Raw genomic sequence first — 27,281 nt, 5'->3', positions numbered from 1 at the left:
CTTACTAGGATGCTGCCTGGAATGTAGAACCTTAGCTATGAGGGCAGATTGGATAGGTTGGATTCTCATTGAACAGAGGAGGCTGAGAGGAGACCTCATTGAGGTGCATAAATTCTGAGGGGCCTGGATAAGGTGGATAGCAAGGGCATATTTCCCTTGGTGGAGGGTCAATTATGAGGGGGCATAGTTTTAAGGTGGTTGGTGGAAGGTTCAGAGGGGATTTGAGGGGAAGCTTTTTCACACAGAGGGTTGTGGGGGTCTGGAACTCAATGCCTGGAAGGGTGGTGGATGCAGAAACCTTCACCACATTTAAAAGATGCTAGGATGGGCACTTGAAGGGCCATCATGCAGAAACCCTCACCACATTTAAAAGGTGCTTGGATGGGCACTTGAAGTACCGTAACCTGCACGGTTACGGACCTAGAGCTGGTAAGTGCGATTAGGCTGAATCATATCATCATAGGCAGTCCCTCGGAATTAACTCCACTCTTAAACTGAGTTCTTAGGTGGCTGAACCACGAGAACCACAGACTCACAGGTGGGGCAGATAGGGAAGGGGTGCGTAGGACTGGTTTGCCGCACACTCTTTCCGCTGCCTGCGCTTGTTTTCTGCATGTTCACGGCGATGAAACTCGAGATGCTCAGCACGCTCCCGGATGCACTTCCTCCACTTAGGGCAGAGTTTGGCCAGGGACTCCCAGGTGTCAGTGGGGATGTTGCACTTCATCAGGAAGACTTTGAGCGTGTCCTTGTAAAGTTTCCTCTGCCCGCCTTTGGCTCGTTTGCCGTGGAGGAGTTCCGATTAGAGCACTTGCTTTGGGAGTCTTGTGTCAGGCATGCGAACAATGTGGCCTGCCCAGCGGAGCTGATCAAGTGTGGTCAGTGCTTCAAGATGGGGATGTTGGCCTGGTTGAGGACGCTGATTTGTAGGATCTTGCGGAGACATCATTGGTGGTATTTCTCCAGCTACTGCACATGGTCCATGTCTCTGAGCCATACAGGAGGGCGGGTATTACTACAGCCCTGTAGACCATGAGTTTAGTAGCAGTTTTGAGGACCTGGTTTTCAAACACTCTTTTCCTCAGGCAGCCGAAGGCTGCACTGGCGCATTGAAGGCAGTGTTGAATCTTGTCGTCAATGCCTGCTCTTGTCAATAAGAGGCTCCCGAGGTATGGGAAGTGGTCCACATTGTCCAGGGCCGCGCCGTGGATCTTGATGACTGGGGGCAATGCTGTGTGGCAAGAATAGGCTGGTGGAGGACCTTTGTCTTACGGATGTTTAGCGTAAGGCCCATGCTTTTGTACACCTCAGTAAAGACGTTGACTATGTTCTGGAGTTCAGCCTCTCTATGTGCGCAGACACAGGCGTCGTCCGCGTACTGTAGCTCGACAACAGAGGAGTTGGCGTGGTCTTGGACCTGGCCTGGAGACGGTGAAGGTTGAATAGGTCCCATTGGGTCTGTAGTTAATTCCACTCTAACAGGGAGCTTGTTGACTGTGAGGTGGAACATGGCAGCAAGGAAGATTGAGAAGATGGTTAGGGCGATGACGCAGCCCTGTTTGACACCAATCCGGACGTGGATTGGGTCCGTAACGGACCTGTCGGTAAGGATTATGGCCTGCATGTCGTCATGGAGCAAGCTGAGTATGGTGATGAACTTTTGGGGGCATCCGAAGCGGAGGAGGACGGTTGCTTCAGACTGGATAACCTCTTGTTGGCTGGCGCATATACAATGGTAAGTACTGCAGGGAATTGAATACGGCCAGGATGATCTGCTGGACTAGTTTCGATCGCTTGGATGGGTCGGAGAGGAATTTTCCCAGATTTTTTTCCCCAATTGGCCTGGGTTTTTATCCTTTTTTTTCCTCTCCCAGGAGATGGCATGGCTCCAGTTGGGGGTGGGGTGTAGAATGTTGCGGTGTAAGGGGTGTCGCAATTATGTGGGGCAGACTGATTGAGCAGGAAGCTCTTTACCTTTCCACCATTGTTCATTGTTCATTTATAAACTTCAGGGTTGCTGACTGAGGGTCGTGTGGCTCTTTGTCAGCCGGCGTGGACACAATAGGCCAAAATGGCCTCCTGCTGTGCAGTAGATTTCTATGTTTCTATGTTTCTATGTTTCACCATCCATCATTGCATCTGGGAGGTCATAGAGACTTTCTACTCCAGGACAAGGACTTCATTATCTTCCTGAACAGAGAGAAGAAAGGAAAGCACGCATGTGGCTTTGCTAGGATAGCGGGCTTCCCCATGGTGCAGGGCGTCATCGACTGCACACACGAGGCTTTGCGGACACCGTAAGCCATTCTGCCTCCAGGAACATCATTGAGTAGACCATCCAGGTGCTCAAATAATGGCTCTGCTGCTTGATCGCTCGGGAGGAGCCCTCCAGTACTCGCTGGAGCGGGTGTCCCATTTTGTGATGGTCTGCTGCATGCTCCACAACTTGGCCATCATGAGGACGCAGCCTTTACCACCAGGGATTGCAGGACCACCTCAGGAGGAGGAGGAGGAGGAGGAGGAGGAGGAGGAGGAGGAAGAGAATGAAAATGAGAACAAGGAAGAGCAGGCAGGAGAAGGCAGGCAGCAAATCCCCGTTCAGGTCATGCTGTCGATGAATGCCTCATCAGACTCCAATTTCAGTGAATGAAACCCCAGATCCCCGTTGCTCACCGCTTCCCCATCATATCAACCCTGTGTCACGGAACATCACAGTGTCCGCCTGTGCACAAAGCTGAAATGAGAGCCACCACAAAACACAAATTCCAAACAAAAATCATAAATTTATCCAAATACAATCAAAATGACATTATCATCATTCACCCTTATGAATTCCCTCAGTGTCTGTCATTCGTGTGCCTTTACCTAATCTAGTGCTGCTATGCAGTGGTCCCTCAGTGGCTTTAGCATGGTTGGCGGAAGGCTGCTGACTTCAGTGGGGGAGACTGCGGATGGCTTTGTACGACAACCTCAATGGTCTGTGGACATATAATGCCTGGCTGTAGACTGCACCACCTTGGCATGGGCGGCAGCAGTCTGGGCTGGCTGACTGATGGATAGCGGCAAGGGCAATGGCGGAGTGGCAGTGGTGGGAGTAGGAATACTGACATCCTGAGAGAGGATAGCAGATTCTTACTCCACAGACCCACTGCTACTCCCCCAGGGTAGTGCCTCAGCAAGCTGTTGGAGGACAGATTGCTGGCTTGCTGCCACATCTTGCAAACCCTTTTTGAGACTCGTAAACCCAATGACAGCATTCTGCATTTCCACTCCAGCACTGAATTTTTGGGTCGCTTCCGCCTCTGCTGCAATGGAAGCCGCGACATTGCCCATCACACACAGCAGTGTCAGCTTTGACTCAGAGGGTAGTGCTCTCGCCTGTAAGTCAGAAGGAAAACAAATCTAGGCTGACATTCCAGTGCAGTGCTGAGGGAGTGCTGCACTGTCGAAGGTGCCGTCTTTTGGATGCGATGTTAAACCGAGGCCCCGTCTGTTCTCTCAAGTGGACGTAAAAGATTCCATGGCACTATTTCAAATAAGAGCAGGGGGTTTATCCCTGGTGTTCTGCCCAATATTTATCCCTCAATCAACATAACAAAAGAACAGATTATCTGATCAATATCAAATTGCTGTTTGTGGGAGCTTGTTTGTGCGCAAATTGGTTGCCGCGTTCATTGGCTATAAAGCACTTTGAGATATTCCGTGGTTTTGAACGGCGCTATATAAATCCAAAGCTTTCTTTCATCATGGCTGGGTCCACAAGATCTCTCCTGGAGTTGTCCATCATTTACAGCCTGGAAATCCTGGGCTCCAAGCTCTGCGCACAACCCCGTGCAGTGTTGGAGCCGTACTCCACCATGCTCCTTGACACTGACAAGTGGCCCTCTGGCAGGCCTGCCATTGTAGCAAGCATTACATGCTCATCACCCTCCTTATGAAGGCTGCCCCATCGTGATCATCATCTGAGTCCTGTGGAGCAGAACTCATGCGCAAGCTCGCTCTCCGGGAAGCTGGCACCTGAGCTACCCTTTCCCCTTGGCCTCGCTGCAGCTCACTCATACCTGGTGCCTCACCCCCTGCAGATCCTGCTTCTGCATTACCCTGAGAAGAAGGTATGACCATACTGTCAGCATCAGCAATGGCTTTAACTTCTCCGATGACCACGGGCTCTGTCACTGCCCCTCTAATAATTTCAAGCACTGATTCTTCCGGGTTGGTGAGGTTCTCTATTGCAGCTTGGCTGCCTCCTGTCTGCCACTGCTCCCTCCTGTTATGAGCCACCTTTGCCTGCAAGAGAAAGAGAAGTGTGTGCAATGTGTTTGGGTGATTTGCGTGCCATTGTTGAAAAGCTATCAGCGTGTGTAAGGTGTGAGATGTGGGTGTGAGTGTTGCAGCAGTGGTAAAGTTGTGCGGCTGAAGTGAAACTATGATTGTGAGGTGTAAATTGAGATAGGTAGAGATTGTTGGTAGGTGAGTGATGGGCGTGTGGTGCATTGAGCAGTGTGTGAAGCATGTGCTGCAGAAGATGGGATACAACATTCGCTGAAGCCTTCACTCACCGTGGCCGGCCATGTGAAGTCATTAAACTTTTTACGGCACTGGATACGGGTCCTTGGGACCACACTGGTGGCCGTGACGGAGTCAGCGATCAATCTCCTCCTGCAACCTTTTCTGCAAATGGCCTTGGATGGCCTCTTGCCACCTTGTGGGTACCTGCATTGCAGCCCCCAGGACCAAGGCCTCCAGTGCAGCATCTGAAAACCTCTTGCTCGCTCTCTTGGTTGCTGTGCCATGGCTTGCTCCACATGACAATGAGGTGCTTCAGAAACAAAGCACCTTCACTTTAAGTAGGGCAGAGAGCCTAGGCCAAACATTACTGGCCATTAGACTGCCCCTGATATTGCCTCTGTTCAGTACTAAGCCTATCATCAGATCAGTGCTCCAAACATTATAATGAACAGGCAGCACAAATCGTACATGCTGCCTGCACTACTCTGAACGGGCACAGTCAAATAGCACTGGCCCGTGACAGGCCTTATCCAATTTCTAGGCCTTTATGTCCACCTGAGCAGGCAGACAGGGCCTCAGTCTAATGTCTCACCTGAAAGATGCATCACTGATAATGCAGGACTCTCAGTACTGTAGTGAAGAAACATTCTACATTGTTTCAGTACTGTTTCTTACTATGTTCAATTATTTATCAATTGTCTTAGCAAGTATTTTAAACACACTAAACATATAGCACTCGAGATCAAAAAAGACATAAATTAAATGGAGTAATGTTTCCTTTATGTCTCAGGTCCAGAGTTTTGATGAAGAAACTTCTCCAAAAACGGCTGCCAACAATCACAGTTTAGGTAAGTGCACGTGTTAGTCACAAGATTGACAACACTGAACATTGAAAAGAAAATCTCAGTCACGATGGAGAATCAATAATGTTCTGAACAACACATTTACTTATCATTTAATTACAGATTTTAACATGTTTTTATTTTATGATTCCTCATATAACCTTTTCAATTTTGGGGACGTGTCATTACTTCTTACAGTTGCTAATCTGCTTGGTGCTTTCACCTACTCTTTCATAGCTGTGAAAATGATGTGTCTATGTGTTTTATATTTATCTCTCCCTTAAGGTTCCTTGTCCACTGACTTCCTGTTTCACCAGAGTTAAAAGAGCAGTAGAGTGAGAAGGGATCAAATTACCTCCTCCTTCCACTCCTCACCCTAAACTGCTCTCCTGCTAATATCCAGGATGTGCAGGGGTGTGGTAGTTTGATAAATTGCCCTTATGCAGGGTATTTCTGAATGGTTTGTGTGTAGTGCTACTTCCATTTTTAAAAAATAACGTCAACAAGGTGAGTGTGGTTTGTTAATTATGCAAAACACTAAACCCAGGAAGCAACAGGAAAGAGGAGCAAGGAGAGGTCATTATATAAGGACACAATAATAAACCTGCATTAAAAACTGACTACTGCTGAGAATTTCTATTTGAAATAAATATAAACATCGTCTAAAACAAATCCAATTGGTTATGCACAATAACCATCAAGACAATCGTCGGATATGGTGGCCTAGTGGTTACGTTACTGGACGAGTAACCCAGAAGCCTGGATTAATGTTCCCAGGCAGCCAAATAAAAATAAATCTGGAATTTAAAAAAAAGCTAGTATCAGTAATGGTGACCATGAAACTACCTGACGGTTGTAAAAATTTATCTGGTTCACTAATGCCCTTTAAGGAAGGAAGTCTGCTGTCCTTACCCAGTCGGGTCTACATGTGACTCTGCGGTTCAAGAAGGCAGTTCACCACCACCTTCTCAAGGGCAATTTTGGGTGGGCAATAGAGAGAGAGAGAGAGATGTGATGTGCACATTCAATGAATAACTGAAAAAAAAGTGTTGATTTTCTGATATGGGTGCAGTTTACACCCAAATTGTGGGGGGTGCTTTCTGAGGTCCTGCACCACCAGCCTCAAAGAACGGGCAATTTACTGGAAAATCACGGGTGCATTGGTACAAAGCTTTGTGGCGTAAATGCCTGGAAAAAGAGGGGAATTTGGATATGTCTATGTTGGGAAATCCTGCCCAGCCCTTAAAAAGCTTGTCTCTGGGGAGTTTCTGCATCCGCATAAGTAAACAGTGAGGAGGATAATAACAATCTTCAGGAGGACATAAACAGATTGGTGAAATAGGTAGACACATGGCAGATGAAATTTAATGCAGAGGAGTGAAGTTATGCATTTTGGAAGGAAGAATGATGAGAGGCAATATAAACTAAATAGTACAATTTTAAATGGGGTGCAGGAACAGAGAGACCCGGGGATTCACATATGCAAATATTTGAAGGAGGCTTGACAATGGAATTCAATCCGGATAAATGTGAGGGAATGCATTTGGGGAGGTCGAACAAGGCAAGGGAATGAATGGTATGACACTGAAAAATGTAAAGGAACAAAGGGACCTTGGAGTACAGGTCCACAGATCCCTGAAGGTAGCAGGCCAGGTAGATAAGGTGTTTAAGAAGGCAAATTGAAAACTTGCCTTTATTTTTCGAGGCATGGAATACAAGGGCAAGGACATTGTGCTTGAACTGTATAAAACATTGGTTAGGCCACAGCTGGAGTACTGTGTGCAGTTCTGATCACCACATTACAGGAAAGATGTGATTGCACTGGAAAGGGTGCAGAGGAGATTTACAAAAATGTTGCCTGGACTGGAGAATGTTGGCTATGAGAAGATTGGAGATGCTGGGTCTGTTTTCTTTGGAACAGAGGAGGCTGAGGGGAGACCTGATTTAGGTGTATAAAATTATGAGGGGCCTGGATAGAGTGAATAGGAAGGACCTGTTTCCCTTGGCAGAGGGGTCAACAACCAGGGGGCATAGATTTAAAGTAATTGGAGAAGATATGAGGGGACATTTTTTCACCCAGAGTGGGGTTGGGGGTCTGGAAGTCGCTGCCTGAAAGGGTGGTAGAGGCAGAAACTCCCACCACATTTAAAAAATACTTGAATGTGCACTTAAAGTGCCGTAACCTACAGGGCCATGGACCAAGAGCTGGAAAATGGGATTAGGCTGAATAGCTCTTGGTCAGCCGGCTCAGACACAATGGGCCGAAATGGCCTCCTTCCATACTGTAAATTTCTATGTTTCTATGAAGTTGATAAGGTTGTTAAAAAAGCGAACAGGATCCTATGCTTTATAAATGGAAACATAACGGGGCCAAAATTGCCCCACCTGATAAAGCCTCCGGCCGCCTAAAAGCGGCGGCCACAGGATGGCGCGGAATGGCTGCCGACTTGCGGTGGACTGGCCACCATTTTGTAACTTGCCCTTCATCAGGGGCAGAGCGATGTTTGGGACCGCTCCACCCATATTCCCACCGTGGCATGCCCTTACCGACCGGCGGCAACCCCTTCCCAAAATTGCTTCGAGGGAAATATCCTTTTTGCGGAATTGCCCCGCGGGAGTGGCGCCGTTATCCCTCTCTCCTGCAGCAGCTGGTGCTGCTCCGCCTGGCCTCATGTCCTCCTTACATTCCTTGTCCAGCCCAAGGGGGACCCCTTGCTAGATGCCCATGACCAAGTTGGTAAAGTCTTGACATTGGGGGAGAAATTTTGGAGCGCTAATGTTTTTCAGCTTTTAAAAAATTTGGTGTTTGCGCTCCAGGAAGGAAGTAGACCGTTAAAATCAAGTGCTGCACTTCCTTCCTGGAGCGCTAAAGAACGCAGGCAGGGCGCAATGGTCCGTGCAGCGCTGCCGCATTCCGAGGCTCCTTCCCTCCCTTAAAGGGAAGGGCCATCGCTGCAGGCTTTGCATTGGGACCAGGAGAATTTTAAAAATTAAAAAAAACATTTCAGGAATTTTGGTACTTACCCCGGCAACCTCCTCTTTCGCTTTCGCCTGAAGCGCCCGGCCTCCCTACCAACGCCTCCAGCAGCTGCTGGTGCACAACCCAGTGACAGCGCTGCCCACCCTGTTCGTGCCCCAGGAAGGAAGTGGAGCACTTGATTCAGCGAATTTCTGGAGAAGGGCGAGACCTCAACGCCTGATGCAAAGTCTTGCGCCTCTCGACTGTTAACACCCCCAAACGGGGCAACACTGAATTTTCCCCTGAAAGTAATTTACTGGAGACCAGACATGGACCTGTTTAAAAATAAAAACAGAAAATGCTGCAAACACTCAGCAGGTAAAGCAGCATCAATGGAGAGAGAAACCGAGTTAACGTTTCAAGTCGTTAGCCTTTTTTTCAATACTGGAAAATGTTAGAGAGGAACAGATTTTAAGCAAGTACAGAACCAATGTAAACAAGGCAGGAAAAGAAGAAAAGGGAGAGGTCTATAATTGGGTAGAGGGCAGAAGTGATAAAATGACAAAAGTGATGATGCAAGGCAAAATGTGATAACGAGGATGGCGAAAAGCAAAAGACGGTGATAATGAGCTTATTCAAATCTATGGACTTATTCAACTGTGGCTGTCAATCGTGTCCAAGAAATCCAATGTCAAGTCATTACATTGGTATTGTGTTCATTGTTATGTCTCCTCCCAGTGGCTGAAGAGCTCCTCCCAGAGTCGCAATGTGGATTTCGCCCACTTATAGGCGAAACGGACATGATTTTCACCGCGAGACAAATTCAAGAAAAATGTAGGGAGCAGCATCAACCTCTGTACATGGCCGTTTTTGACCCCACAAAAGCCTTCGACTCTGTCAACCGAGAGGGATTATGGATTGTCCATTTCAAATTCGGATGTCCTCAAAAGTTTGTCACCATCCTGCGCCTGCTTCACGATGACATGCAAGCCATGATCCTTACCAACGGATCCATCACAGACCCAATTCAAGTGCAGACCACTGTCATTGCACCAATGCTCTTCTCAATCTTTCTCACTGCAGTACTTCATCTCACCTTTAACAAGTTCCCCGCTGGAGTGGAGCTAATCTACAGGACGAACGGAAGATTGTTCAATCTCCGTTGCCTCCAGTCCAGAACTAAGGTTGTTCCAACTTCTATCATTGAATTACAGTATGCAGACGACGCTTGCGTTTGTGCACACTCAGAGGCCGAACTCCAAGCCATCGTCAACACCTTCACTGAAGCGTACGAGAGACTGGGCCTTACATTAAACATCCATAAGACACAGGTTCTCTACAACCTGCCCCCGCTGCACAGTACTGACCCCCAATTATCAAGGTCCATTATAAGATCTTGGGAGCTTTCTGTCAGCAAGGACAGATATCGATGACAAAATCCAACACCACCTTCAGTGTGCCAGTGCAGCCTTCCGTCACCTGAGAAAACCTGGCACCAAGCTCATCGTCTACAGAGTAGCAGTGATACCCGCCCTCCTGCTTCAGAGACATGGACAACATACAGTCAGTACATCAAAGCACTAGAGAAGTACCACCAATGCTGCCTCCACAGAATCCTGTAAATCCATTGGCAGGATAGGCGTACCAACGTCTGTGTTCTCTCTTAGGTTAATATCCCCAGCATCAAGGCATTGACCACACTCGATCAGCTCCGATGGACGAGCGACATTGACTGTATGCCTGATGCAAGACTCAAGCCTCCTTGAAAAAATGTAACATCGCCTATGACCGCTCAAAGTGGAGGAGAAGCATTTGTGAAGGCGCCGAACACTGAGTTTCTTTGTCGGGAGCATGCAGAAGCCAAATACAAATAGCGGAAGGAGCATACGACAACCCAAGCACCCCACCCACCCGTCCCTACAACCACCATCTGCCCCACATGTGACTCATTAGTCACCTTAGAACTCATATTAATGTGAAAGCAAGTCATCCTCGACTCCGGGCTACTGCCTAAGGAGAAGATGTCAGGGGAACATATGATTGCCGTGACCCGCCTTAATGTGTTTCTATCCTTGTCCCTGATACCTGTTTATGTCGCTTCTTCTTAGTCGCGTTTCTCAGTAGCTCATTTTTAATTGCAAAGTTAGTATGTGATGTACCATCTCATGGAAACTGCTGCATTTATTTGCATGCCCACCCCTTGCGTAATGATGCAGTAAGCAGAAGTAAATTGCAAAGGGACGTCACCTTTTAGTTTTAATGGAAAAATTTATTAAACTCAAGTCAACAAGCTGGTAAGATTGATTCGCAGTTTAAAGCACATTAGCTATCCAGGTAAGCTTAAAAAGCATAGACTCGGATAATATGATTAAGGTTGATAAAATAATGAAGGGCCTAGATTGTATTCATATTGACAAATGATTTCAATTAGATGGATTGTGGAGGACTGTGTGTCATGCTTCTAAATTACGCAACGGCAGAAGTAGGCTAGATGTTAGGTGATTATTATTTTGCTAGAAAATAGTAGCATGTACAGAGAATGCTGAATCACTGTTTGCTTTGTGATCTAACACCTTGTGACTCTGGCAGCTTGTGTACGGCTGTAAACCCAGCAGACTTTGAAACGCAAGCATTCAGGGTTGCTGACCTGGGCACACAAGCAGTGCACATGTGTGGTCATATATCCGTGCAGTTTTTCAAGGTTCATTATCTTAACCAATAAGTCTTTATGAACAAGTCAAAAAGATGATGATGTGGAATATAATAGCCTTAAAAAGGCCATTATTTTTCAAATGCATCTCTGGAAAATAAATCGCAAGATAGAATTCTGACATAAGGTAGATTCAATTATGAAAGGAAGTTACCCGTACCTTGATTCATAATGAACTTATCTAAAACAGAGATAATCATAGCATATGTCTGACTAATGCTTGCAATCTGTGGGTAAAATTAAAATTTCATTCCACAATTACATTTGACATTTCCGCTGCACGTTTCAGCAGATGTGGCAGATGTTCAGATATTGAAGTCTTCAGGTGTCAGCAGCTGGCTGGTGCACACTTGCTCACTCACCCCAACAGGGGAGTATGACTGCCATACAATCCCTAACCTACTGCCTGCCGATCCTTCTACACAAACTCTCTAAATGTGGTGAAGTTGTACAGGGCCATTCGAGATGTACTCAGCTAATCGGTCCTTTACTGTCACGTGCAAATAAAGTACCATTACCTTTGGCAATGCAGGTAATTTAGTGCATCAAATGCTAGGGTACTGGGCTGCATTCACAGGCTTATTTAATATATAATGTAACATACCACTTTGTCCTTGTACAAGCCCTTGGTTAGGCTCTTACAGAATACTGGACTAGAAATGCGACCATGCCTGAAAGTGGGTGAGCAAGCAGTTGAATGCAGGATGCACGTGCCAGGGCCCACGTGAATTTGGTGTTGAGACCTCATTAAAATGGTGTGCAGCCTGCACTGCCCATTGGTTGCACACCTGGGAGGCAGTAAACTCACTGGGCAACACCGCCGCCGCCAGTGGGAAGTGATCGGTGAGGAAGCTTACTGAGCGTACTGAGCTTAAATGAAGGAGGCTATGAAGGTATGAGGGCAGAGTTGGCTAAAGTGGACTGGGAAAAGGGATTAAAGTTGCAGGATGGTTGATGAACAGTGGTGTACATTTAAGGAGATATTTCACAACTCTCAAGAAAGATATATTCCAGTGAGGAGGAAAGGGTGTAAGAGAAAGGATAGCCATCCGTGGCAAGCTAAAGAAATAAAAATGGTATTCAATTAAAAACAAGGGCAAACAAAGTGGCCAAAACTAGTGGGAGGACAGAAGATTGGGAAGCTTTTAAAAGCCAGCAAAGAATGACTAAAAAAAATGATTAAGAAAGGAAAGATAGACTATGAAAGTAAACTAGCACAAAATATAAAAAGAGATAGCACGAGTTTCTATAGGAATATAAAAAGGAAAAGAGTGGCTAAAGTCAATGTTGGTCACTTAGAGGACAAGACCGGGGAATTAGTAATGGGGAACATGGAGATGGCAGAAACTCTGAACACATATTTTGTATCAGTCTTTACAGTAGAGGACATAGAAACATAGAAAATAGGTGCAGGAGTAGGCCATTCGGCCCTTCGAGCCTGCACTACCATTCAATAAGATCATGGCTGATCATCACCTCAGTACCCTTTCCCTGCTTTCTTTGATCCCTTTAGCCGTAAGGGCCATATCTAACTCCCTCTTGAATATATCCAACGAACTGGCATCAACAACTCTCTGCGGCAGAGAATTCCACAGGTTAACAACTCTCTGAGTGAAGAAGTTTCTCCTCATCTCAGTCCTAAACGGCTTACCCCTTATTATTAGACTGTGTCCCCTGATTCTGGACTTCTCCAACATTGGGAACATTCTTCCTGCATCTAACCTGTCCAGTCCCGTCAGTATTTTATATGTTTCTATGAGATCCCCTCTCATTCTTCTAAATTCCAGTGAATACAGGCCCAGTCGATCCAGTCTCTCCTCATATGTCAGTCCTGCCATCCCGGGAATCAGTCTGGTGAACCTTCGCTGCATTCCCTCAATAGCAAGGCCGTCCTTCCTCAGATTAGGAGTCCAAAACTGAACACAATATTCCAGGTGAGGCCTCACCAAGGCCCCGTACAGCTGCAGTAAGACCCCCCCTGCTCCTATACTCAAGTCCCCTAGCTATGAAGGCCAACATGCCATTTGCCACCTTCACCACCTGCTGTACCTGCATGCCAACTTTCAAAGACCCAGGTCTCTTTGCACCTCCCCTTTTCCTAATCTGCCGCCATTCAGATAATATTCTGCCTTCATGTTTTTGCCCCCAAAATGGATAACCTCACATTTATCCACATTACACTGCATCTGCCATGCATTTTCCCCACTCACCTAACCTGTCCAAGTCACCCTGCAGCCTCTTAGCATCCACCTCGCAGCACAGACCGCCATCCAGATTTGTGTCACCTGCAAATTTGGAGATATTACACTCAATTCCTTCATCTAAATCATTGATGTGTATTGTAAATAGATGGGAACCCAGCACTGAGCCCTGCAGCACCCCACTAGTCACTGCCTGCCATTCTGAAAAGGAACCAGTTATCCCGACTCTCTGCTTCCTGTCTGCCAACCAGTTCTCAATCCACGTCAATACATTACCCCCAATGCCATGTGCTTTGATTTTGCACACCAATCTCTTGTGTGGGACCTTGTCAAAAGCCTTTTGAAAGTCCAAATACACCACATCCATTGATTCTCCCTTGTCCACACTACTAGTTATATCCTCAAAAAATTCTAGAAGATTTGTCAAATATGATTTCCCTTTCATAAATCCATGCTGACTTGGACCGATCCTGTCACTGTTTTCCAAATGCGCTGTTATTTCATCTTTAATAATTGATTCCAACATTTTCCCCACCACTGATGACAGGCGAACCGGTCTATAATTCCCGTTTTCTTTCTGCCTCCTTTCTTTAAAAGTGGTGTTACATTAGCTACCCTCCAGTCCATAGGAACTGATCCAGAGTCGATAGACTGCTGGAAAATGATCACCAATGCATCCACTATTTCTAGGGCCACTTCCTTAAGTACACTGGGATGCAGACTATGAGGCCCTGGGGATTTACCGGCCTTCAATCCCATCAATTTCCCTAATACAATTTCCTGACTAATAAGGATTTCCTTCTGTTCCTCCTTCTCCCTAGACCCTCTATCTCCTAGTATTTCCGGAAGGTTATTTGTGTCTTCCTTTGTGAAGACAGAATGAAAGTATTTGTTCAATTGGTCTGTCATTTCTTTGTTCCCCATTATAAATTCACCTGATTCTGACTGCAAGGGACCTACACTAACAATATTCCAACAGTGGATAGTCAAGGGGCTATAGGGGGGAGGAACTTAACACAATCACAATCACCTAAGGAGGTGGTACTCAGTAAGATAATGGGACTAAAAGCAGATAAATCCCCTGGACCTGATGGCTTGCATCCTGGGGTCTTAAGAGAAGTAGCGGCAGGGATTGTGGATGCATTGGTTGTAATTTACCAAAATTCCCTGGATTATAGGGAGGTCCCAGCAGATTGGAAACTGCAAATGTAATGTCCCTATATTAAAAAGGAGGCAGACAAAAAGCAGGAAACTATAGACCAGTTAGCCTAACATCTGTGGTTGGGAAAATGTTGGCATTCATTATTAAAAAAGCAGTAGCAGGACATTTGGAAAAGCAAAATTCGGTCAGGCAGAGTCAACATGGATTTATGAAGGAGAAGTCATGTTTGACAAATTTGCTGGAGTTCTTTGAGGATGTAATGAACAGGGTGGATAAAAGGGAACCAGTGGATGTGGTGTATTTGGACTTCCTGAAGGCATTTGACAAGATGCCACATAAAAGGTGACTGCACAAGATAAAAGTTCATGGGGTTGGGGGTAATATATTAGCATGGATACAGGATTGGCTAACTAACAGAGAGTCAGGATAAATGGTTCATTCTCTGGTTGGCAACCAGTAAATAGTGGTGTGCTGCAGGGATCAGTGCTGGGACCCTAACTATTTACAATCTATATTAACGACTTGGATGAAGAGACTGAGTGTAACGTAGCCAACTTTGCTGACGATACAAAGATGGGAGGAAAAGCAATGTGTGAGGAGGACACAAAAAAATCTGCAAAAGGACATACAGGCTAAGCGAGTGGGCAAACATTTGGCAGATGGAGTCTAATGTTGGAAAGTGTGAGGTTCTGCACTTTGGCAGAAAAAAATCAAAGAGCAAGTTATTATTTAAATGGAGATATATTGCAAAGTGCTGCAGTACAGCGGAACCTGGGGGTCCTGGTGCATGAAACACAAAAGGATAGTTTGCAGGTACAGCAAGTGATCAGGCAGGCCAATAGTATCTTAGCCTTGATTGCAAAGGGGATTAAGTATAAAAGCAAGGGGGTCTTGCTGCAGCTATACAAGGTCTTGGTGAGGCCACACCTGGAATACTGCATGCAGTTTTGGTTTCCATATTTATGAAAGGATATACTTGCTTTGGAAGCAGTTCAGAGAAGGTTCACTTGGTTGTTGCCGGGGATGAGGGGGCTGACTTATGAGGAAAGGTTGAGTAGGTTGGGCCCTCTACTCATTGGAATTCAGAAGAAAGAGAGCTGATCTTATCGAAACTTTTAAGATTATGAAGGGGCTTGATAAGGTGGATGCAGAGAGGATGTTTCCACTGATGGGGGAGACTAGAACTAGGGGGCATGATCTTAGAATAAGGGGCCGCCCATTTAAAACAGAGATGAGGAGAAATTTCTTCTCTGAGGGATGTAAATCTGTGGAATTCGCTGCCTCAGAGATTTGTTGAAGCTGGGACATTAAATACATTTAAGACAGAAATAGACAGTTTCTTAAATGATAAGGGGATAAGGGGTTATGGGGAGCAGGCGGGGAAGTGGAGCGGAGTCCATGATCAGATCAGCCATGATCTTATTGAAAGGTGGAGCAGGCTCGAGGGGCCGTATGGCCTACTCCTGTTTCTATTTCTTATGTTGTTATGTTCTTATGAAGTGAAAGCAAGGATCATAGATGCCAGGCCATGTAGATGTTGCTCCCGGTACAGAGAATCTATGTGACTTCCCTGATACAACGGTGAAATGGGAAATGTCACCTGCTGCAGCTTCGAAGAAGCCTGTTGCATAAAATTTAAGAGTGCTGTCCATGCCCTGGTTTAGTGCTCCAGTTGTGGCTGCAGACAGTGACAGAGCTCAATAACAATAACTTAACATAGTAAAACTACTTCAGGTTTCCCCACCCAAGCCCTAAACTCGCAACTTTGTCTAGATTCTCTCATGTCTCCTCTTATGGTCTCTCTGAGCTCACCTTGTCCATGAGACCCATCTCCTGGTCCGTCAACCCTATTCCCACTCAAGCAGTAGAACGAGTCAACCAGTCACAAGCTCAACAGAGAACAGCAGCAGTGGGGAAATGACTCTGGCTGACCAAAGTTACTTTCAAATTTAAGCAACAGAACAGCAAATCAGGGACACAGCAGATAGAAAACATAGTAACATAGAAAATAGGTGCAGCAGTAGGCCATTCGGCCCTTCGCGCCTGCACCACCATTCAATAAGATCATGGCTGATCATTCACCTCAGTACCCTTTTCTTGCTTTCTCTCCATACCCCTTGATCCCTTTAGCCGTAAGGGCTATATCTAACTCCCTCTTGAATATATCCAATGAACTGGCATCAACAACTCTCTGCGGTAGGGAATTCCACAGGTTAACAACTCTCTGAGTGAAGAAGTTTCTCCTCATCTCAGTCCTAAATGGCTTAGCTGTTAACCTGAGACTGTGTCACCTGGTTAGAAACATAGAAACATAGAAATTAGGTGCAGGAGCAGGCCATTCATCCCTTCGAGCATGTACCACCATTCAATAAGATCATGGCTGATCATTCAACCTCAATACTCCTTTCCTGCTCTCTCTCCATACCCCTTGATCCCTTTGGCCGTAAGGGCCACATCTAACTCCCTTTTGAATATATCTAATGAACTCGAACTGGCCTCAACAACTTTCTGCAGTAAAGAATTCCACAGGTTAACCACTCTCTGAGTGAAGAAGTTTCTCCTCATCTCGGTCCTAAATGGCTTACCCCTTATTCTTAGACTATAATCCCTGGTTCTGCAACTCCCCAGCAACGGGAACATTCTTCCTGCCTCTAACCTGTCCAATCCCGTCAGAATTTTTTATGTTTCTATGAGATCCCCTCTCATTCTGCGAAACTCCAGTGGATACAAGCCCAGTTGATCCAGTCTCTCCTCATTTGTCAGTTCTGCCATCCCGGGAATCAATCTGGTGAACTTTCGCTGTCCTCCCTCAATAGCAAGAATGTCTTTCCTCAGATTAGGAGACTAAAACTGAACACAATATTCTCGGTGTGGCCTCACAAGGCTCTGTACAACTACAGTAAGACCCCCCTGCTCCTATACTCAAATCCTCTAGCTATGAAGGCCAACATGCCATTTGCCTTCTTCACCGCCTGCTATACCTGCATGCCAACCTTCAATGACTGATGTACCATGGCACCCAGGTCTCGTTACACCTCCCCTTTTCCTAATCTGTCACCATTCAGATAATATTCTGACTTCCTGTTTTTGTCACCTAAGTGGATAACTTCACATTTATCCACATTATACTGCATCTGCCATGCATTTGCCCACTCACCTAACCTGTTTTGACTTCCCCAACATCGGGAACATTCTTCCTGCATCAAACCTGTCCAGTCCTGTCAGAATTTTATATGTTTCTATGAGACCCCCTTTCATGGGCTTTATGGCGTAGTCCAGTGTACACCAGTGCAGAGGCGTAGTCTTGATGTCCAGAGAAGTCCTGGAAGTCGGAAGCCAAATTTGAGAAGAGATCCAACGGCTCAGTGAGAGAAGCGGAGAGCAGGCTTTGCAATTTAAAATAGCAGTAAAGTTGTAGTTAACTTGTAGATAGGGCTAAAATGGAGCCAGGGCACTTAAATATTGGAAGCAAGGAGAGAACAGGCAAAGGATAGCAGCAGATTCCATGGATTGAGGCTGCCAGCTAGGAGCCATCTTGGGGAACTTCCAGAGTTGGAGAAACACAGAGGGGTAAAGATGCATGTTAAACTTACCTGAATGATGTATGTGTCCCTTTAAGAGATGCAGTTGTGATATATTCACAGAGCACAGCACACACAGCTTCCTAACATGGCAGGCAGCTCTCTCGGAAGTCTCCGGAATTGCCTGGTTCTGTTTATTATTAACCCTGCACTGCAGTACACAATACGTCCACATCCACAGTGTGGAGCTACAAACAATTCAAGCTTACAGACATTACACTACTCCCTCCTTAATGAAGAAGCAATCAAAACAACATCATACATAACTTTCATGTTTGTACATAACACAGGATATAATTTTTTTTTCCATATTTACAAATTTAACTTTACCACTTGTTTTCTGTTTCAAAGAGGATACCTTCACTCTCGAACAGAACCTTCCAAACATGGTGTCGATTTCACACTCATTCGAGGCTCATCCTGAGGAACATTTTCCTCCACGGAATTTCCTTGATTTTCATTTGAACTCACTCTAAATTCAGGCTCTTTGTTTTCCTGACACGGACTCAGACTTTCATTCTGATTCTCTCCTGGATTTGTTTCCAGAACATTGGATTTAGGATTTGCTACTGGTGTATCAAAACTATCTGATGAGTCAGAAATAATTGAATCATTCCCACCTTCAACTCCTTCCATGTCTGTAGGTAAAATATGATCAATATGAACAAACCTAACCTGTCCATTATCAAACATCTTTACCAAATATGTGCGAGGACCACATATCTTCACCACTCTTCCTGGTAACCACTTTAACCATTTATGGTAATGGTTCTTCACTCTTACCTTCTGGTTTAATTTCACACTTCTCTCTTTTACTCTACCTTTATCATAATTCTCTTTCTGTCTTAATTGTGTCTCTTCTACAGACTGTGCCAAATTTGGCTTTAACAACGAGAATCTGGTTCGTGGCTGTCGTTTGAGAAACAACTCTGCTGGTGTTCTACCAGTAGTTGTATGAGGAGTATTTCGATATGTAATCAAAAAATTAGCTAATTTGTGATCCAATGACAACTGTCGTTTCCTTGTATTTGGCTCTAACATTTGTTTTATGAGGGCATGTTTTACAATTTGTACAGTGCGCTCTGCTGCACTATTCGAAGCAGGGTGGTATGGTGGAACCTTGGTATGTTTCACACCATTTTTGCTCGTGAATTGTGCAAATTCTTCTGAATGAAATTGTGGTCCATTATCCGAACCAATTTCTTCAGGGAGGCCAAATGAAGAAAATAATTTTAGTAAAATATCCAATGTTTTACTACTTGTTGTTTTCCACATTGGAAACACCTCAACACATTTCGAATGGCTATTGATCACAGTGAACAATTGTTGTCCTTATAACTCAGCAAAATCAACATGTAGCCTTTGCCACAACCTGGGAGGCCATTTCCATGGCTGTAATGGTACTGGTGGTGGTTGCTTCCTTACCGATTGACATGTTGTACACTGACTCACGATGTACCCTCTATCTTTATCAAGACCTGGCCACCATAAATAACTGCGTGCAAAACTCTTGGTCAAGCACATTCCTAGCTGCTGGTCATGGAGGTCTCCTAATAATTTGGACCTGAATTTATTTGTTATAGCCAGTCTTACACCCCACATGATACAATCGTTATCGACTGATAATTAATTCCTATGAATGAAGAATGGATGTGTATGTTTGTCTGTTACCTGGTTTGGCCATCCATTTGCAATATACTCATACACCTTTGACATCACTGGGTCACATTTGGTTGCTTTACCAATCTCTTCAGCTGTGACTGGCAGTTCATCAATGTATGAAAAATAAAACACTTCTTCCCGATCGGGTGAAACTTCTGATGGGGAAGGCAATCTAGACATTGCATCAGCATTACTGTGATCAGCTGTTCATCTGTATTCAATATCATATGTATATGCTGACAAAATCAAAGCTCATCTCTGCATTCAGGCTGCAGCTAATGTTGAAACTGGGGATTTTGGATGGAGGTTTGCTGTTCGGTGCTTATGGTCCGTAACGATGGTAAACATACGACCAAACAAGTATTTGTGAAACTTCTTGACCCCCACAACTAATACCAAAACTTCTCTTTCAATTTGCACATAATTACTCTCACTGGCACTGAGAATGCGTGAAGCAAAAGCAATTGGTCTCTCCTCCCCACTACTTAATACATGAGAGATTACTGCCCTAACTCCATACGGAGAGGCATCACATGCTAGCTTAATCTCCTTAAATATGTCATAGTGAACTAACATGGTGCTCTCTACCAATTTTCTTTTACACTCCTTGAATTCTGTATCACATTCTTTTAACCACTTTAAAAAAAAAAGTTCATTCAGTGGATGTAATACTGTAGCTAAATTTGATAGGAACTTCACATAATAGTTCAAAAGACCCAAGAATGAATGAAGTTCAGTGACATTCCTGGGAGTGGGTGCATTTCTAATTGAAAGAGAAGTTTATGTGCAAATTGAAAGAGAAGTTTTGGCATTAGTTGTGGGGGTCAAGAAGTTTCACAAATACTTGTTTGGTCGTATGTTTACCATCGTTACGGACCATAAGCACCGAACAGCAAACCTCCATCCAATTTTTCCGCAGTTGGATACAAACCATCTTTGTCTACTCTGTACCCTAAGTACTCCACTGAGTTTTTAAATAACTCACACTTACGAGCAGACACTCGTACTCTGTGCTTCTCTAGCCTTTGAGGACTTCATTCAATATGTTATTATGAATTTGTCTATTTGCTGCAGAAATTAGTATGTCATCCAAATAACATACTACCCCTTCAATACCTTGCAAAATCTGGTTCATCACCCCTTGGAATATGGCAGGGGCGGAAGACACTCCAAATGGTAGCCTATTAAATTGATATAGATCTAGATGGGTATTTATAGTCAAGCATGACTTGGACTCCTCATCTAGTTAAAGCTGTAAGTAGGCATTCGTAAGATCCAGTTTTGAGAAGATCTGGCCACCTGTCAGTGTTGTGAACAAATCTTCCATATTCAGCAATGTATTGGGGACATTACCCTCTAGAACCTGGTTTACAGTTACTTTATAGTCACCACCCAACCTTACTTTACCATCAGACTTAGGTAAAACAACAATGGGTGTAGCCCAATTACATCGATCTATCTTACAAATAATGTTCTCAATTTCTAGCCTTTTGAGTTCTTGCTCAACTTTCTCCTTGAGTGCATATGGTACGCAACGTGGCTTGTAGTAAACCGATCTAGCGTCCTTCTGTACCCTGACACTCGCCTTGAAGCCTTGGATCGGACTGCCCGTTTCGCAGAACACCTTCAGATACTTCTTGATAACCTAATCCGTTGATGAAAATCTTGGTTCCACACACAAAATCTTACTCCAATCCAGCTTCAGTGAGCTCAACCAATTTCTTCCTAGTAAGGCAGACTTGTCTCCTTTCACTACTATTAGAGGCAAGTTCTGAAATTGATCTTTATATTTCACCGGTACGGTGATATGGCCTACCACAGGAATTTTCTCTCCCGAGTAGCCTCGCAGCTCTATCTTGGATTTCTCCAGTTGAAAATGATGCAATTTGTCGCAGTACAGTGACTTCGGTACTACACTCACAGATGCACCCGTGTCAATTTCCATTGGTATCTTGAATCCCGCAACATCTATGGGGATTTTGATGCTTTCCGAATCGCTGTCCGTTAACCTCATGCTCCTGATGACGTGTAACTCTAACATCTCCTCGTCCTGTTGTTGTTCTTCCATGCTATGTAGTCTCTTGGGATTTCGACTCATAGCTTTGAACACTGGACTCATAGCTTTAAAAATTGGTTTACCCTTCAGCCGGCATGCCTTCGCAAGATGTCCAGTCTTTCTGCAGAAGAAACACTTTGCCTTCACGTATGGACAACTTTGAGCAATGTGTTGTCCCAGGCACCTATAGCATGACTTCGACACTCTGGTAGAATTTTCAGTTTCTGAGACTTTCGGCCATGCCCGTCTTTTACTTTGAACCTGCAGGTGATTTACCTCGGTTGACTGATGACCATAATCATTATTTAATTCTCGGGAATATTATTCGGCCATGCTCATCGACCTCGCTGTCTGACAAGTAATCTCAAAAGTCAAGTCATCCATCGTCAATAACTTCCTCCTGATTGCATCATTTTTCACCCCACAAACAAAACAATCCCGTATTGCTCGGTTTTGAAAGTTTCCAAAATTACAGTACATCGATAGCTTTTTTAATGCTACGATGTCATCACTGATACCTCATCAGACTTTTGATTCCGACTCCCGAAACTATAGCTTTCAGCAATTTCTAACGGTTTGGGGCTATAGTGCTGCTCCAGCTTCGTTAAAATCTCTAAGCGTTGTGTCCTTTTGGCTCGTCAGGCACAAGCAGATTTACAAGAGTGTTATATAATGCCGGACCTGCCTCCGATGAGAAGATCGCTTTTTTACGTTCCAACACAGCCTGGTTCTGGACTGCATTGTCTGGAACTTCGATTATATAATTTGCAATGAAATACAATTCTAACCGATCCACATACGCTTTAAAACATTCCCGGTCGTGTCTATATTCTCTCAAATATCCCAATACACCTGCCATTTTAATCTCTAGCTATTCACACCGTGTGCTGTATTTTACCTTGGATTTTGTAGCTTTTTCCAAAGTCAGAAACTTCCAAAGTCTCTCTGTCAGCTAGCTGAATCCTTCACCAACAAAATTTAAGCTTTAAATCATCCAAAAAATCCCATCTTCCATCGCCAACTGTGATATATTCACAGAGCACAGCACACACAGCTTCCTAACATGGCAGGCAGCTCTCTCGGAAGTCTCTGGAATTGCCTGGTTCTGTTTATTATTGACCCTGCACTTGCAGTACACAATACGTCCACATCCACAGTGTGGAGCTACAAACAATTCGAGCTTAGACATTACAGCTGTCCTCACCGCTGTCAGCCACTGCTTGCACACCAGGTTAACCTGGCATGCTTAGGAGCCAGTGCTAGGTTTGAAGTTCGTGTTGGTGGTGGTAAGTTGGCATTGCATGCCGATTGATGTCATCATGCTGCCATTTCTTTTGCAGAGCACTGTCACTTACCGGCAGCAGAAAAGGGAAGAGAAATATGGCAGCCCTGTGGGAACTGCTACCATTTCATGGTGCTACGGAATGACAGTGAGTACATGAATTTCTCAGCCAGAGTTCTCAGAGGGTTGTAGGGCTAGAAGCGATTAAAGAGATAGAGAGGGGCGAGGCCATGAAGGGATGAAGGGATTTGAATATGAGGATGAGAATTAAAAAATGAAGGGGGCCGAAATTGCCCCTTTCCTTAAGGCCTTTAACATCGGAAATCGTTGGCCACGCTGTGGAGTGCAATGGCCGCCGACTTTTCGTGCAATGGCCGCCATTATCAAAATTCCGCTCCGGCTGTATGCCAGCGGTGACCTGCTCTCCTCTCCCCTCCACGCCCCCGCCCCCCCCCCCGCCCGCTCTGCTGCTGCCGTTCTGTGCTAAGTGCATTGTCACAGTGCGCACCGCTGATGTTCCCGCCCCCGACGCCAAAATTCCATCGTGAATATCTTCCTCCTGCCTGGCGGTGCCAAAACCTGCTTTTTCCTGATGGTGCAGTGAGGCTGTGGCCTTCTGCAATGGTGGTGTGGCTCCCATTAAAGGGGAGGATGCACTGGCGCTGTCGCCATGTTTTTATTTTGTCGGCCAACTGTCATGTCGGGCCAACAACTATGCCCCCGGGTTCGGGCAGGCCGCCAACGGACAGCCTGGCACCCCCTGATGACTGACAGCGGTGGCTACTCTGTACCACCCCAACTTCTACCCCACTGGTGTGCTCACTGCCCCACCTCCACCCCACTAGTGTGCTCACTGCCCCACCTCCAACCTACTAGTGTGCTCACTGCCCTTCTTCCACCCTGTTGGTGTGCTCACTGCCCCATTTCCTCCCTGTTGGTGTGCTCACTGCCCCATTTCCACCCTGTTGGTGTGCTCACTGCCCCATTTCCACCCTGTTGGTGTGCTCACTGCCCCACTTCCTCCCTGTTGGTGTGCTCACTGCCCCACTTCCTCCCTGTTGGTGTGCTCACTGCCCCATTTCCACCCTGTTGGTGTGCTCACTGCCCCATTTCCACCCTGTTGGTGTGCTCACTGCCCCATTTCCACCCTGTTGGTGTGCTCACTGCCCCATTTCCACCCTGTTGGTGTGCTCACTGCCCCATTTCCTCCCTGTTGGTGTGCTCACTGCCCCATTTCCACCCTGTTGGTGTGCTCACTGCCCCATTTCCACCCTGTTGGTGTGCTCACTGCCCCATTTCCACCCTGTTGGTGTGCTCACTGCCCCATTTCCTCCCTGTTGGTGTGCTCACTGCCCCACTTCCTCCCTGTTGGTGTGCTCACTGCCCCACTTCCTCCCTGTTGGTGTGCTCACTGCCCCATTTCCACCCTGTTGGTGTGCTCACTGCCCCACTTCCTCCCTGTTGGTGTGCTCACTGCCCCATTTCCTCCCTGTTGGTGTGCTCACTGCCCCATTTCCTCCCTGTTGGTGTGCTCACTGCCCCATTTCCACCCTGTTGGTGTGCTCACTGCCCCATTTCCTCCCCCATTATGAGCAACTTCCAGGCCGCCTGAAAAAAAAAACGAAGAGCGGAATTTCGCTCAGTAAAAACAGTAGAAACGGGGTGCGTCTGCCTCGTTTCGGGCAGGGGACAATTTTGATCCTGTGGTGTAAGTGGACGAGGAGCAAATGTAGGTCAGCGTGTACAAAGATGATGGGTGAACAGGGTACAGGCAGTAGGATGGGCTCCCTAGGGAGGATGGAAGCTGGGAGGCTGCCCAGGAGAGCATTGGAATATTAGAATCTGGAGGTAACAAAAGCATGAACAATGGTTTCTGCAGTAGGTGGACTGGGGCAGGGGCAGAGATGGGCAACATTAAGGAGGTAGACAACCTTGGTGAAAGCTTTCGGAAAGATAGACAAGAAGGGAAAGGAGGTGGGGTAGCTCTGTTAATAAAGGATGATATCAGGGCAGTTGTGAGAGACGATATTGGCTCGAATGAACAAAATGTTGAATCATTGTGGGTGGAGATTAGAGATAGTAAGGGGAAAAAGTCACTGGTGGGCGTAGTTTATAGGCCCCCAAATAATAACTTCACGGTGGGGCGGGCAATAATCAAGGGAATAATGGAGGCTTGTGAAAAAGGAATGGCAGTAATCATGGGGGATTTTAACCTACATATCGATTGGTCAAATCGAATCACAAGGGGTAGCCTGGAGGAGGAATTCATAGAATGCATGCGGGTTTGTTTCTTAGAACAGTATGTTACAGAACCTACAAGGGAGCAAGCTATCTTTGCTTTGGTCCTGTGTAATGAAACAGCAATAATAAACGATCTCCTGGTAAAAGATCCTCTCGGAATGAGTGATCACAGTATGGTTGAATTTGTAATACAGATTGAGGGTGAGGAAGTAGTGTCTCAAATGAGCATACTATGCTTAAACAAAGGGGACTACAGTGGGATGAGGGCAGAGTTGGCTAAAGTAGACTGGAAACACAGACTAAACAGTGGCACAATTGAGGAACAGTGGAGGACTTTTAAGGAGCTCTTTCATAGTGCTCAACAAAAATATATTCCAGTGAAAAAGAAGGGCGGTAAGAGAAGGGATAACCAGCCGTGGATAACCAAGGAAATAAAGGAGAGCATCAAATTAAAAACCAATGCGTATAAGGTGGCCAAGGTTAGTGGGAAAATAGAAGATTGGGAACATTTTAAACGACAGCAAAGAATGACTAAGAAAGCAACAAAGAAAGGAAAGATAGATTACGAAGGTAAACTTGCGCAAAACATAAAAACAGATAGTAAAAGCTTTTACAGATATATAAAACGGAAAAGAGTGACTAAAGTAAATGTTGGTCCCTTAGAAGATGAGAAGGGGGATTTAATAATGGGAAATGTGGAAATGGCTGAGACATTAAACAATTATTTTGCTTCGGTCTTCACAGTGGAAGACACAAAAACCATGCCAAAAATTGCTGGTCACAGGAATGTGGGAAGGGAGGACCTTGAGACAATCACTATCACTAGGGGGGTAGTGCTGGACAGGCTAATGGATCTCAAGGTAGACAAGTCCCCTGGTCCTGATGAAATGCAACCCAGGGTATTAAAAGAGATGGCGGAAGTTATAGCAGATGCATTCGTTATAATCTATCAAAATTTTCTGGACTCTGGGGAGGTACCAGCGGATTGGAAAGCAGCTAATGTAACGCCTCTGTTTAAAAAGGGGGGCAGACAAAAGGCAGGTAACTATAGGCCGGTTAGTTTAACATCTGTAGTGGGGGAAATGCTTGAAACTATCATGAAGGAAGAAATAGCGGGACATCTAGATAGGAATAGTGCAATCAAGCAGACGCAACATGAATTCATGAAGGGGAAATCATGTTCAACTAATTTACTGGAATTCTTTGAGGATATAACGAACATGGTGGATAGAAGTGTACCGATGGATGTGGTGTATTTAGATTTCAAAAAGGCATTCGATAAGGTGCCACACAAAAGGTTACTGCAGAAGATAAAGGTACGCGGAGTCAGAGGAAATGTATTAGCATGGATAGAGAATTGGCTGGCTAACAGAATGCAGAGAGTCGGGATAAATGGGTCCTTTTCGGGTTGGAAATCGATGGTTAGTGGTGTGCCACAGGGATCGGTGCTGGGGCCACAACTGTTTACAATATACATAGATGACCTGGAAGAGGGGACAGAGTGTAGTGTAACAAAATTTGCAGATGACACAAAGATTAGTGGGAAAGCGGGTTGTGTAGAGGACACAGAGAGTGCAAAGAGATTTAGATAGGTTAAGCGATTGGGCTACGGTTTGGCAGATGGAATACAATGTCGGAAAGTGTGAGGTCATCCAACTTGGGGGAAAAAAAACAGTAAAAGGGAATATTATTTGAATGGGGAGAAATTACAACATGCTGTGGTGCAGAGGGACCTGGGGGTTCTTGTGCATGAAACTCTTTTGGAGTTTACCTGAAAAAACATAAACATTAAACCGTGCCACCCGCCCTGGATGACACACCAGACATTGACAAGGCCCTTTTTTTTCATTTTTGTGTTTTTCTTTTTTTTTTGGGCACTAAAATCAAATTTTTTCCTCCAGTGCCCCCTATAAAAGGGGAGGGGGACACTAAAAGCACCGGCAATTAAAACAAATTAAATTTTAAAACATAAAATCAAATTAAAATTTGGTTGCCGGGCGTGACGATGCACTCCAGTCCCTCCGGTGCCCACCTCTCGCGGAAGGCCGCGAGCGTACCGGTGGACACCGCGTGCTC

General features: G+C 45.5%; 1 protein-coding gene across 1 annotated transcript in view; it reads left to right on the top strand.

Moving 5' to 3' along the window:
* itprid1 (ITPR interacting domain containing 1) overlaps window positions 1-27,281 on the top strand; it is a 185,103-nt gene that overhangs the window by 47,740 nt on the left and 110,082 nt on the right. Inside the window, exons 9-10 of the mRNA XM_070874657.1 lie at window positions 5,300-5,357; window positions 23,023-23,112. Coding sequence (XP_070730758.1) covers window positions 5,300-5,357; window positions 23,023-23,112 — 148 coding nt within the window. The remainder of the gene's footprint in view (window positions 1-5,299; window positions 5,358-23,022; window positions 23,113-27,281) is intronic.

This window comes from Pristiophorus japonicus, chromosome 1 (genome assembly GCF_044704955.1).
Source record: "Pristiophorus japonicus isolate sPriJap1 chromosome 1, sPriJap1.hap1, whole genome shotgun sequence".
Classification (NCBI taxonomy): Eukaryota; Metazoa; Chordata; class Chondrichthyes; family Pristiophoridae; genus Pristiophorus; species Pristiophorus japonicus.
Note: the sequence above shows the minus strand (reverse complement) of the source record. Positions and strands in the feature narration are given on the sequence as shown.